Raw genomic sequence first — 12,822 nt, forward strand, 5'->3', positions numbered from 1 at the left:
GGAGTGATATCACTACTGCTTGTTTGAAATTAATGAGACAACTGCATCCTCTAACGATCTGTTCACTATAGATACAACTCGAGGCAGCATAGTGTCTAAGCACTCCTGGACACAATTAGTTGGTAATAGGTCAAGTTCGCACGATTTCACAAGTGCATTCATAATGATTTGTCAAATTTCGTCATCGGTAGCCGGTGCAAGAACATTAAGAGTCTGACCATTAAATTTAACATTTGTATTATATGTGGCGCTAGGATCACGATTTTTCGATAAATAATCCCTTATAGTATGTAAAACTTATACGGTAACAATTTTGATGCACAAGATGCGCATTTCCACAAATAATGTCTCTTCAGTGATGCTCAACCGAAATTTTTGAAATCCGAATTAACAATAAACTTGTAAGAGCTATTTTAGGGAAAAACTAGTATCAATATTTCCGTGGAAGAAGTCGCAAAATATGTTTGTAAGCACTACATCGCTATCAGATATTGGCAATATAATTAAATTAAAAATCGATTAGCCGAAAATAATTTTAAAAAATTAACTATTTTGTGTGTGTAGAATCAGTTTGGCACAGACTTGTTCATTGTAAGTTAGTACTTTGCCATTATTAGAATTTTCTATCAATTATTACTTGTAAATATATTAGCGGAAAAAAGAAACAATGCATTATAAAATTTAGTATAATTTTTCTATATTTATTGTTTATATTTATAAAATCTAAACAATCGATAAAGGTGATGTTTTTGAACAATGTCGGATAGTACCAGACTCAGATACACAGGCTTTTTCAAGGTTAGTGAACACATGTTGTTTATTGAAGTGTTCGTGCGCACGAGTTTTACTGGCCAATACTGTTTGGAGTAAGAAGTGTAAAACGTTTGTTTGGACACTATTCTTTAAGGAAAACACTTTAGTTTTGACAAAACTTACTCTTCTGTCATGCCACGACTCAGCGAAAACCAACGTAATCGTGCTGTTGGGATGTTTCAAGCTGGAATGGCACAAAATATCGTAGCAAGACACGTTGGAGTTCATCGGAACACCATCTAGTCATTATGGAGACGTTTCCAACAATCTGGTAACACTCGGGATCGACCACGTTCTGGGTGTCCTCGTGTGACGTCGCGTCGACAGAACAACCACATTAGACTTGTGCACCAGAGAAATCGTTTCCAGACAGCAAGTTTGACTGCTCGTAGCATTCCTGGACTTTGATCAATCAGTCAAAGAACTGTGCGTAATCGTCTGTGCGAGCACAACATCAGACCAAGACGTCCAGCGGTGCACCCAATACTGCTTTAACATCATCGTATCGCTAGACTAGCGTGGTGCAGACGACTTCTGCGATTCAGAATACAGGACTGGGCCAATATTCTGTTCACTGATGAATCCAGATTTAATTTGGATAGCAGTGACGGCCGTTGTAGAGTGTATCGTTGCGTTGGGGAGCGGTACCAGGACGCTTGTGTTGTGCAACGTCGACAATGCGGTGGAGGTAGCGTTGTGGTGTGGGGTGGAATAACGGCACGTGGAAGGACCCCTCTACAAATTGTCAATGCCAGCGTACGCTATCGAGACGAAATTATTTAGCGCCATGTGATACCCTTCATACAGAGACAGCAAAATCACATCACTCTGCAGCAAGACAATGCAAGACCACATGTTGTACGTGTAGTCTGGGACTTTTTTGTTCAACAGAATGTCCATGCCTTGCCTTGGCCAGCTGTTTCCTCCGATTTATCGCCAATCGAGCACGTCTGGGATGAAATGGAACGACGTCTACGCCTTTTACCAAATCAGCCAGTGACATTTGCTGATTTAGGCCAGGCTTTAACCAACATCTGGAACAACATCCCTCAAGCATTTCTGAACACTTTAGTGGCACCAATGAGGCGCCGTTGTCAAGCACGCGTGAATGCAAATGGTGGTCACACGCGTTATCAACTTTGTTAATTCAAGTTCGAATACCAGTGTCTGTCGAGTGTGCTGATATTGACGTTATTCGACGTTAATATTAATGGATTATGAAATGTTGTTACGAATACATTTGTTAACAGTATTACAAAAAAATAAAATTTGTTCATTGTTATTTTTTTTATTATTTTTTCATATATTAGATAATGCACAGTTTCTTTTTTCCGCTAGTATACCTGTAAATCTTATAAATTCTTTAAATACCTTTGTAGGTGAAGATCAGTTGGTGCGAATGGTTATTGAATTTCAAGACCGGAAAAAAATGCATATGCTGTAGGCCTAACAGTACCTAGCATCGAAAGAACCATTTTCTTACAGTGGGTCTCTGTCCAAATGCTCTTTTGAAAAAGTACATGACAAAGGCGACTGTTATTTTTAATGGCAAAATCCTTGTGCCGACAAAAAATTCCACGTTCCCCCCCCCCCCCCCCCCCTGATACCTTCCTTCGAAAACTGAATAATAAGTCTTCAATTCTTGCTACTGACAGTAAGTACAACCTTAAACAGAACAAAACACTCTAATGGAACGTTATTTACAAACCGTTAACGTGATAATTGACTTTTTTTGTCGATTAAATCTAATCTGTTTAAAAAGTGGTTAACAACTGTTTTCATACTCAAAAATTACGCAAACCGTTTCATTTTAAACACATGTAAAGTAGTTTTAGACATGAACTGAATTAATTTTGCTGAAAAAATTAAATAGTTTAGAAACATGCGATGTGTCCTTTTATTTTTTATAGGAATTATGAGATTGACAACGGTTCGTCGTCTTCATCTTTTGATGGATTTACAGTCTTATAATACAACATATAGATAGTTGGTATTTTTGTATCAGAACATACAATGGAGATAGATAGATTTACAGTATTACAACACAACATATTGATATATGAGTTCACCACATAGATAATTGGGTTTACAGGATAACAGAGAAATTCCTGGATAGAAACTGGACTATGACTTGTAAAATAAATCAAGCCAGTTTGACTTAGGTGAGATTTTAAGCAATTCTCTCAGAATGCATGATGTATGGATGCTAAGCGGTGGGTGCCGTAGGTCGCTGGTTCAACCCCGGGCTGGGGTGTTAAAATTTTCAGTACCTAGTTGTGATTATTTGGTGCTTTATATATTAATTAATTGATTATCACATGTATCGTTTAGATCCTAGGGGTAATTGTAAGGTGGAGTGTTATAATTGTTTGTTTGTGCTTTATATATATATATATATATATATATATATATATATATATATATATACACACGATTCTCACTACATTGTCCGTGTTGAGATACATACATGAAACTGACTACTTGCGTTAAATTATGAACTTACTTGTATTTATCTCATCTCATTAACCACTCAATACACATGTTTTTACTTTGAGTATTTAATATTGAGATTCCTGTCGTGCACATGTAGTGGGATGTTAGTAGACACACATGAAACCGACTACTTGCGTTTAATTTCGAATTTACATCTATTTATCTCATCTCATTAACCACTCGATACACATGCTTTACTTTGAATATATTCCTGTCATACATATGATTGATTGATTGTATCTTGCTTAACGTCTGGCTCGAGAATGTTTCACTCATATGGAGACGCCAGTCATAAACATGTAGTGGGATGTTAGTAGTGTATTTCAATAACCATCCAATCAAAGTTTTGTAACAAATAGAATTATTTTCTAAAAATATTTTTAATTAGGTAGTTGACACCAAGATTTTTGTGGACTCCATTAATCACAGGCAACTAAAGTATGGATATTACTACCCCCCCCCCTTTATAAATTTTTCCTGGCAATAACTCTGAAATATGTGAATTACCTGTCTATCTCATCCCTCTTTCAATTGATGTAATCATTTGATGCTTTTTGTAAGCTTTAAAGATTGGCCTTCTACGGATGTATTTTATTATACTGGTAGAGGAGGGGGGGTAAGTCTAATATAATACTCAATACTTCAGGTGACTGTGCTATTAATTGGCCACGGTAATGAACTTGTGAGGAAAATTACAGTTGACCCCTATGCTTATGAAACGGGATAGCACTACATGGCTATCCCACTTTTGACATCAAAAATGTGCAACGGGATAGCGCTACTTGGCTATCCCACTTCTGACACCAAAAATGTGTAACGGAATAGCGCCACTTGGCTATCTCACCACTGCCACCAATTTGTAACATGTAGCTGTCACCCAGCCAAGTGCTGATCACGCTCGCTGTTGCTTAACTTGCATAATCAAGAGAGATTCTACCACATCACCAGAAAAGCTAGCTCTCTAGCGAGGCAGTATAAGTTCCCTCTTATACTGTTCGCTACACTTATATTAATGCATTTTATGCATAAATTCTTCATTTTCTGGCAAAGTTATATAGGTCAAGTACATAGTAGACATTTCCATTTAGAAAGCCACCATTTCGAGACTGAATGACAGGACAAATATTGAATCTAGCATTATATTTAGTGATGTAACTTACAGGTTAATCGTACAATTGCAAAGAATCACAAACAACTTCTTTTCAAATGTTAAGTCCCATTTATTGCATCTACATAATTATGCAGTGCATAGAAAAAAATGTATATTAAGCAAAATCGGTTTTACAAGTGATTACATCAAATAAATTTATACATAATGCACACATTAATATTTTGAAGTTCCTCCCTCATTTATCTCCTTTCTGTGCTTTTAGGGGGAAAGATAAAACCCTGGCTACTTCAACTTCTGCTTTATGTGCTAGTTCAAGATGTCTTGCAATGTTAGCAATCATCTTATCACAAAAAAAACCCAAACAGGCATGCAGCTTGTTTTTAAAGTTTCCAATTGAATTTTTGGGAACACCTTATGGCTTAAAAAGAAATGTCTTTTTCTTTCTTTCCAGAGAGCATGGGATAGTTTTCACTCTCTATGCTACCGTAGCTTTCTTCACTATCAGATACTTTTTCACTTCCAGGATCAATGGTAGGACATTCTGAAACTATAATATAAACTTTGTTACTATCAGGTACAGCAAGCAAATTTATAGAATTTTACTTTCCTTACTTCATGAAACAATTTCCTATACCTTTATTTTGATCAAGACCTTCATTACAAAAGCGGTCTTTATTTGTAATAAGAAAACTTAAAGTACAAGCAAAGTTTTAAACCAAGACCCCAAATACTATTTTAGACATCATTTAGAAACTTTGAACAAGAAAATAATATAGGACGTAGGACATGCGTAGGACATTTAGGTATTTTTCAAAAATCAGCAGTTTCATGCCAAATCCTCATTAGGGTCCAGTATGATAATATGACTTAAGTATTTAACATAAAAAATAATGGGTATTTGTTATTGGTATATAAGGAATTTGAGAAGATCTTAAATGCTACTTGAGATATCATCCACAAAATGTTTTCTACACTGTGCAACATCACAACATTGGCCTTTAAGCATTTGACTTAAAAACAAGGGGCCCATGAGACACATTGCTCACCTGAGTCTCTAAAGATTTTCCCTATATATTCGCTTTGATCTTTATTGTGGCCCCAACCTACTCCCAGGGACCATGGTTTATACAAACTTGAATCTGTACTATGTCAGGAAGCTTTCATATAAACATAAACTTTTCTGGCCCAGTGATTTTTCATCAGAAGATTTTTAATGATTTTCCCTATTATATAATATATTTGCATGTAAAATTTTGACTACCTACTTCGGGCAGTCAAATAGTGTTACAACCAGAAACAGTGTTCGAAATTGGTTTAAAACTTGGTATAGTCAAAACAAGATGACATAGACCTAATCAAATTGGCATAGACCGCAACATTGAAAAAAAAAACCCCACAAATTTAAAACATTGTCATTTACTTCTAATGTACTTAGAAAGCATATTTTCTTTCCATTTCCATAACAATGTCCTCCTGTCCTCATAACGTTTATCAGAAGTCGACTTTTGGGATAACTCTATTGCTTTAAACCGAGAAATTGGCATGGGCAATTTGGTCTATCTCAATTACAATTGGCATAGACCAGTGTCATTTGACATAGACTCGGTCTATCGGTCTATAGTTAATTTCAAACACTGCAGAAACAAGTTATTTACACAATAAAATGCTTTCTTTGTTGTTTCATCGGGTGATGAAGGTAGCTAGCTAGCATTGCAAAAAAAATTCATAATCCATGTAAACGGGTTATGTAAATTGTTTGTGCAATGATTGCTACCTTCATCACCCGATGAAGCAACAAAGGAAGACATTTCATTGTTTATATTTATATTTTGTTGTATTCTTTTAAAATATAAACTAGATTGAAGTACTAAAATGTCATATAATTGACCCATTTGTTACGTTAAAGAGAACAGCCAACGCACCCTTTGACCTTGATGACGCCCCATATTTGGTAATGATTACACAGAAAGGTGGTACAAAAAACCCGGATCCAACTAGTTTGCAACAAACATGCTTTCATTGCTCCAGATGAAAGCAATGTCAATTTCAATAGAAATATAAGAGAAAAGATTCAGTGAATGTAAATATATGTATATAAGATTGTTCTGTTTCAATTGCTGAGTACTGCAGTACAGGGGAAAAGGACTTTGAAGAGATAATTACCTTCAATTAGAGAGTCTGAATCACTGTCGGAGCAGTGGTCTGGTTCATAATCAGGGTTCTTCACTAAAAAAATAAATAAATGAAATTGATTTAAAGTTTTATATGCCGTATTACACAGTATTTTTGCAATGTTGGAAACCAGACCAAAATTTTGTCAGTATAAACTATATGAAAGGTGAAGATAACGAACAGTGATCAATCTCATAACTCCTACAAGAAATACAAAATAGATAGCTGGGCAAACACGGACCCCTGGACAAACCAGAGGTGGGATCAGGTGCCTAGGAGGAGTAAGCACCCCCTGTTGACCGGTCACACCCGCCGTAAACCCCATATCCTGATCAAGTAAAAGAGACCTTTCTGACAAGTGTGATGAATCATTATTGGTACTGTGGTTTCATCATTATTCGCTAAACACCAATTCCTTGTCAAGCCAATTCCTTGTCAAGTCGATCACTCACTCGCTCTTTCAAAACGACATGGATTTTTATACACATGTAGTAACAATCAGATAAAGTGTCAAAATTTACAGAAAAGAATGTCTGAAATACAAGCTGATCTCTTTTACTGAGATCTTTTTTCCCTCTCCATTTCTAATGTCTTTCTTCTGTAGCTGACCACAACTTTGTTCATACCTAAAATCCTTCACATCTTCTGCATCAGTGTGACTGTTTAAAAAAACCAATCCATGCCAGGATATTTGCCATGAAATTCCACAGAGATATTAAAAATGCAGCCATACTTTTTAAATATGTATACTTTCTTCTCTTACTCTTTTTACATTTAAAAAATTCTTAAACAGATATAGATTTAAGATTCCTGAAATCCTGAAGCAGGTTGCTCCCCCTCTCTCTCCTTCTCTCTCTCTCTCTCAATTTTTATTCATGTGTTGTTCATTTACAAACTATAAATTCTGCTCATACCTGCAGGAGCGTATCTCCAACTTTTGCATTATAAAATGAATCACAGTCATTGACTGCAATATCCTGTCCTTGCTTAGACATTTTCCTGAAAGATAGGGGTGAATCAATATATCGATATATCGAAATGCACCGGTATACACCTGTCCAGCGATATACAATAGGGTGTTTCGACGATACGATACGATATAATGTCGGGTTTAAAGATAGCCCTTTTAATAGTCGGGATCGAAGTTCATAATTTAAAAATGGCTTCTAACAGGAACACGATTCCTCAGACCATTCTCTCACCAGAGGGCGTGCTACGCAAGCTTCACTGGGGCATAGCGTAACGCCCTCTGGTGAGAGATTGTTCCTCAGACTTTAATACCTGCTCTTATATTGTGACATTGGTGTTTCCTCAGACTTTAATTGTCATTGTTTTGTCAATTTTTGTCAATTTCTATATGGTGTCTCTGTCACCTATAGTATGTATTATTAAAAGGTCAGTGTAGCAGATTCCCAGGTCAGTCTCTCAGATCCCTTCATGAAAGGTCATTTATACAGCATACAATTTCTATATGGTGTCTCTGTCACCTATAGTATGTATTATTAAAAGGTCAGTCTAGCAGATCCCCAGGTCAGTCTGACAGATCCCCTCATGAAAGATCACTTATACAGCATACAATTTCTATATGGTGTCTCTGTCACCTATAGTATGTATTATTAAAAGGTCAGTGTAGCAGATTCCCAGGTCAGTCTGACAGATTCCCTCATGAAAGGTCACTTATACAGCATACAATTTCTATATGGTGTCTCTGTCACCTATAGTATGTATTATTAAAAGGTCAGTGTAGCAGATTCCCAGGTCAGTCTCTCAGATCCCTTCATGAAAGGTCACTTATACAGCATACAATTTCTATATGGTGTCTCTGTCACCTATAGTATGTATTATTAAAAGGTCAGTCTAGCAGATCTCCAGGTCAGTCTGACAGATCCCCTCATGAAAGATCACTTATACAGCATACAATTTCTATATGGTGTCTCTGTCACCTATAGTATGTATTATGAAAAGGTCAGTCTAGCAGATTCCCAGGTCAGTCTGTCAGATTCCCTCATGAAAGGTCACTTATACACCATACAATTTCTATATGGTGTCTCTGTCACCTATAGTATGTATTATGAAAAGGTCAGTCTAGCAGATTCCCAGGTCAGTCTGACAGATCCCCTCATGAAATATCACTTATTCACCATACAATTTATATATGGTGTATCTGTCACCTATAGTATGTATTATTAAAAGGTCAGTCTAGCAGATTCCCAGGTCAGTCTGACAGATTCCCTCATGAAAGGTCACTTATACAGCATACAATTTCTATATGGTGTCTCTGTCACCTATAGTATGTATTATTAAAAGGTCAGTGTAGCAGATTCCCAGGTCAGTCTCTCAGATCCCTTCATGAAAGGTCACTTATACAGCATACAATTTCTATATGGTGTCTCTGTCACCTATAGTATGTATTATTATAAGGTCAGTCTAGCAGATTCCCAGGTCAGTCTGACAGATTCCCTCATGAAAGGTCACTTATACAGCATACAATTTCTATATGGTGTCTCTGTCACCTATAGTATGTATTATTAAAAGGTCAGTGTAGCAGATTCCCAGGTCAGTCTTTCAGATCCCTTCATGAAAGGTCACTTATACAGCATACAATTTCTATATGGTGTCTCTGTCACCTATAGTATGTATTATTAAAAGGTCAGTCTAGCAGATCCCCAGGTCAGTCTGACAGATCCCCTCATGAAAGATCACTTATACAGAATACAATTTCTATATGGTGTCTCTGTCACCTATAGTATGTATTATGAAAAGGTCAGTCTAGCAGATTCCCAGGTCAGTCTGTCAGATTCCCTCATGAAAGGTCACTTATACAGCATACAATTTCTATATGGTGTCTCTGTCACCTATAGTATGTATTATTAAAAGGTCAGTGTAGCAGATTCCCAGGTCAGTCTGTCAGATTCCCTCATGAAAGGTCACTTATACACCCATACAATTTCTATAATTTAAAACATGAGTTGATTAATATATATGTCTGCTTTACAGGGTGACCATCCAGTCCCAAAGAAACGTAAAAAGTTACTCCAGGCTTCAAAGAAAAAAGGATGTCAGGCCAAGATAATCATGAAAGATGTTGTATTCTTCCATGACTATCAGGTAAAATGTGTGAAATTGTATGACCATTTCATTTTTAAGAAAAAATATTTTGGATTATGAATCAATGGGTTGATTCAATTGATAGATATGCATTATTTTTGTTTAAGAGATTACAAATGTTTTGTAATTTTGGATAGGTGCAGAAAAACACAGAAAAACTGAAAAGAAAAGCAAGTGAACATCTGAGGGATGACATTTCAGACGTTCCTGACAAAGTAAAAAAACAGAAACGGATTTATATCTTGCTTCCAAAGAGTGAAGATCACGAGTCAACACATCTTACCGGACAAGTAAGTCAAAAATACATATTTTTAGGTTGAAGCACATATTAAACATGTATTAATATTGAATTGTTGATAGCATTCATTGCTATAATTTACTTGTTGCTCTTTTCAAATGAAATCGCATTTAAATTGATGCACACTATGATTTAATTGAAAAGAGCAATAGCTAAATGCATACATCAATTCAATTGCTGAGTGCAATAATTGAATTATTGCTTCCTTCAATTGAATTAATGATATCTTTAATTCAGTCGATGCATACAATGATTCTTTGGAAGTGAGAGCAATCATTTAATAATAAATGTCTTCAATTCAACATATTCACAATAGAATCAATGATCGTTTTAATTGTTGCTCTCTTTAAAAGAATTGATGTGTGCATTGATTCCTTATACACATGCATTCATTGTAAATGTAAAACTAAATAGTCAAAGATGTCTTCAATTGAATGAAAGAGATCATCAAATGATTTATACCAAGCTCCAAATTAAATATTGTGAGTGATTAATATACACCATGTTGATATGCACATCAATTGAATTGATGAGAGAATTAATAGAATTTATACACAAATCAAATCAATTATTGCTCTCATCAATTCAATTAATATGAGTATTGATTCAATTATTGGATGTAGCATTTGAAATGATGCTATACATGTATTCAAATAAGTAAACATATCTTCAATTGTTTGAGTTTATGTTAATTTGGCACTCCATTCATACAGAGAGGTCACATCCATACCAAGGAAGATATTTTTTTCAGAATTACAGGAACAAGATGTTGATAAAATTGTCCTTCTATATAGAATTGATATGTAAATCAATTGATTTTCAGCTGGCAGGCTTCATGAATCCTCTGTCCAAGGAAGTTCGAGATAAACTTGGTGAACTTGTTGGGCATGGTGTAACAAGTGTTTCAGAGATGCGAAGACATTTGCATGTGTATGTTGATGCCTTGTTCTTTAAAGATATTAAGCGTCCTGCATTGTCCGATGCTGCCTACTATCCAACAGACGAAACAATCAGGACACACATCTACCTTGCCCAGCTGAGGTTGAGGTAATACAACATGTTGAAAGTTTAATTTACTAGTAATGTAATTTTCATTTTGACAAATTATACAACTAATTAGTTGTGCTTGATGGAAAACATTCAACAACACTTTAATTGAAGAAAATACTGTCATTTTGATGTAGATACTCAAGGATAGATCAAGAAAATCTCCTGCAAAAGGTAGCAGAGTGGCAAGACAATTATCCAAAGGATAATTTCATCTTTATGCCTGCCTCTGACTCTGCACCAACTGACAGAGATATTTTGAGGAACATAGATTGTGTGGAGCAAGATGATGATGATGAGGTCTATCCTCAAACACAGACAGCAGAGACAACAGAATTTTTCTTCTGTCACCAGAGTGAATTTCAACGTCATCTATTGTACAGGTTTGAATTAATAAAACTTATTAAAACTGTCAGGTGTTTTGATTGATTGTTTAAGGTAGCAATTATATAATTGTGATTCATTTTTCATTCAAATATTGATAAGAAAATCTGTCAGTGTTGAAGATTTCATTTCAGTCTTTCAAATACTGATTTACCATAATGTAACAGATGTAAGATAAATGTTTGCATTTGATTTGTTTTCTTTTCTTTTACTTGTGACTTGCTATTCTTTAGAATGAATTTTGTTGCAGGTATGGAAATTCCCTGTGCTTGCTAGATGCAACCTACAGAACCACAAAGTATGCATTGCCACTGTTTTTCCTTGCTGTCAAAACCAACGTAGGGTACAGTGTAGTGGCTGAATTTATTGTTCAGCACGAGACGAAGAGATCAATAATGCAAGGCCTACAGACAATAAAAACCTGGCTCCATAATGCACCAGACAGGCCAGCAGAGTGGTACTGGGAACCCAAGTTTTTTATGACAGATTTTTGTGAAAGAGAAATTGTTGCAATTGAGGAAATTTTTCCTGGTATGATTGTTAATTTTTATTTTTCAGTAGGTTTATAATGAAAATTCAATTGATTTAGAGGTAATAAGAATGCAGTGAATACTAGGATATTTGAATTTTCGTATGAAAGTAAAACTTCTCCCTGTATAGTTAAAGTAAATTGACAGAAAATAATTATTTATGTAATGTATATAACTATTTTAATTGGTGACATTATATTAATGACATTTGAATTACCAACTGCTATTCCCACATGTTGATTTTTATTTCTTCCAGAAAGCTTTGTTTTTATCTGTGATTTTCACAGAGAACAAAGCTGGATTAGATGGGTCAACAAGACAGACAACGGTCTTACTGATTGCAAAGACCGTGTGCTGGGAATGCTGAGGAGTTCTCATGCATCATCAGAAAAGGAGTACACAGAGGTCATCATGAACTTGGAAAGTTCCGATATTTGGGCCCGGAACAATCGCCTAAGGAACTGGTTCACAAAAACTTGGATGACTGAGAAAAAGGTTTTTTCAAGTACTGATATTCCAATTAATAGTGGTGATTTAATCAGTTAAATTATTATGTTATATACTTTTTGTCTGTCTGTCTGTCCATCTTTCTGTTTGTCTGTCACAAAATCTTGTGAACACTTCTCCTATATGGTTTATTGGATAGACTTAAAATTTTGTACAGTGCTTCATTATCATTTAATAATGTTCACATTGTTATGACCCATGGATGTAATATTTTTCTACAATTTACAGTGGATCAAAGAAAAGCATTTTATAGCGTTTTCATGTTCAAGGGTATATTACATTGGCCACATCGATGTCGAATCTTTTTATACACCCGTCTTAAGACGGGACGTATTATGGTATGGCGTTCATGTCCGTCC

General features: G+C 35.5%; 1 protein-coding gene across 1 annotated transcript; it reads left to right on the forward strand.

Annotated features, from left to right (window-relative positions):
* The first annotated feature begins 9,337 nt into the window (after positions 1-9,337).
* LOC125665306 (uncharacterized) lies at positions 9,338-12,502 on the forward strand. Its single transcript, XM_056141987.1, has 7 exons — positions 9,338-9,373; positions 9,587-9,697; positions 9,835-9,987; positions 10,819-11,042; positions 11,180-11,425; positions 11,677-11,957; positions 12,213-12,502. The coding sequence occupies exons 1-7, from the start codon at positions 9,338-9,340 to the stop codon at positions 12,500-12,502; spliced, it is 1,341 nt and encodes a 446-aa protein (XP_055997962.1).
* Positions 12,503-12,822: the final 320 nt, after the last annotated feature.

Source organism: Ostrea edulis, chromosome 6 (genome assembly GCF_947568905.1).
Source record: "Ostrea edulis chromosome 6, xbOstEdul1.1, whole genome shotgun sequence".
Classification (NCBI taxonomy): Eukaryota; Metazoa; Mollusca; class Bivalvia; order Ostreida; family Ostreidae; genus Ostrea; species Ostrea edulis.

Coding starts and splice junctions, on each gene's coding strand:
- LOC125665306 (XM_056141987.1), top strand. CDS start 9,338: ATGTATTATGAAAAGGTCAGTCTAGCAGATTCCCAG. Junction 9,988..10,818: donor CAACACATCTTACCGGACAA/GTAAGTCAAAAA, acceptor ATTGATTTTCAG/CTGGCAGGCTTCATGAATCC. Junction 11,958..12,212: donor AATTGAGGAAATTTTTCCTG/GTATGATTGTTA, acceptor TATTTCTTCCAG/AAAGCTTTGTTTTTATCTGT.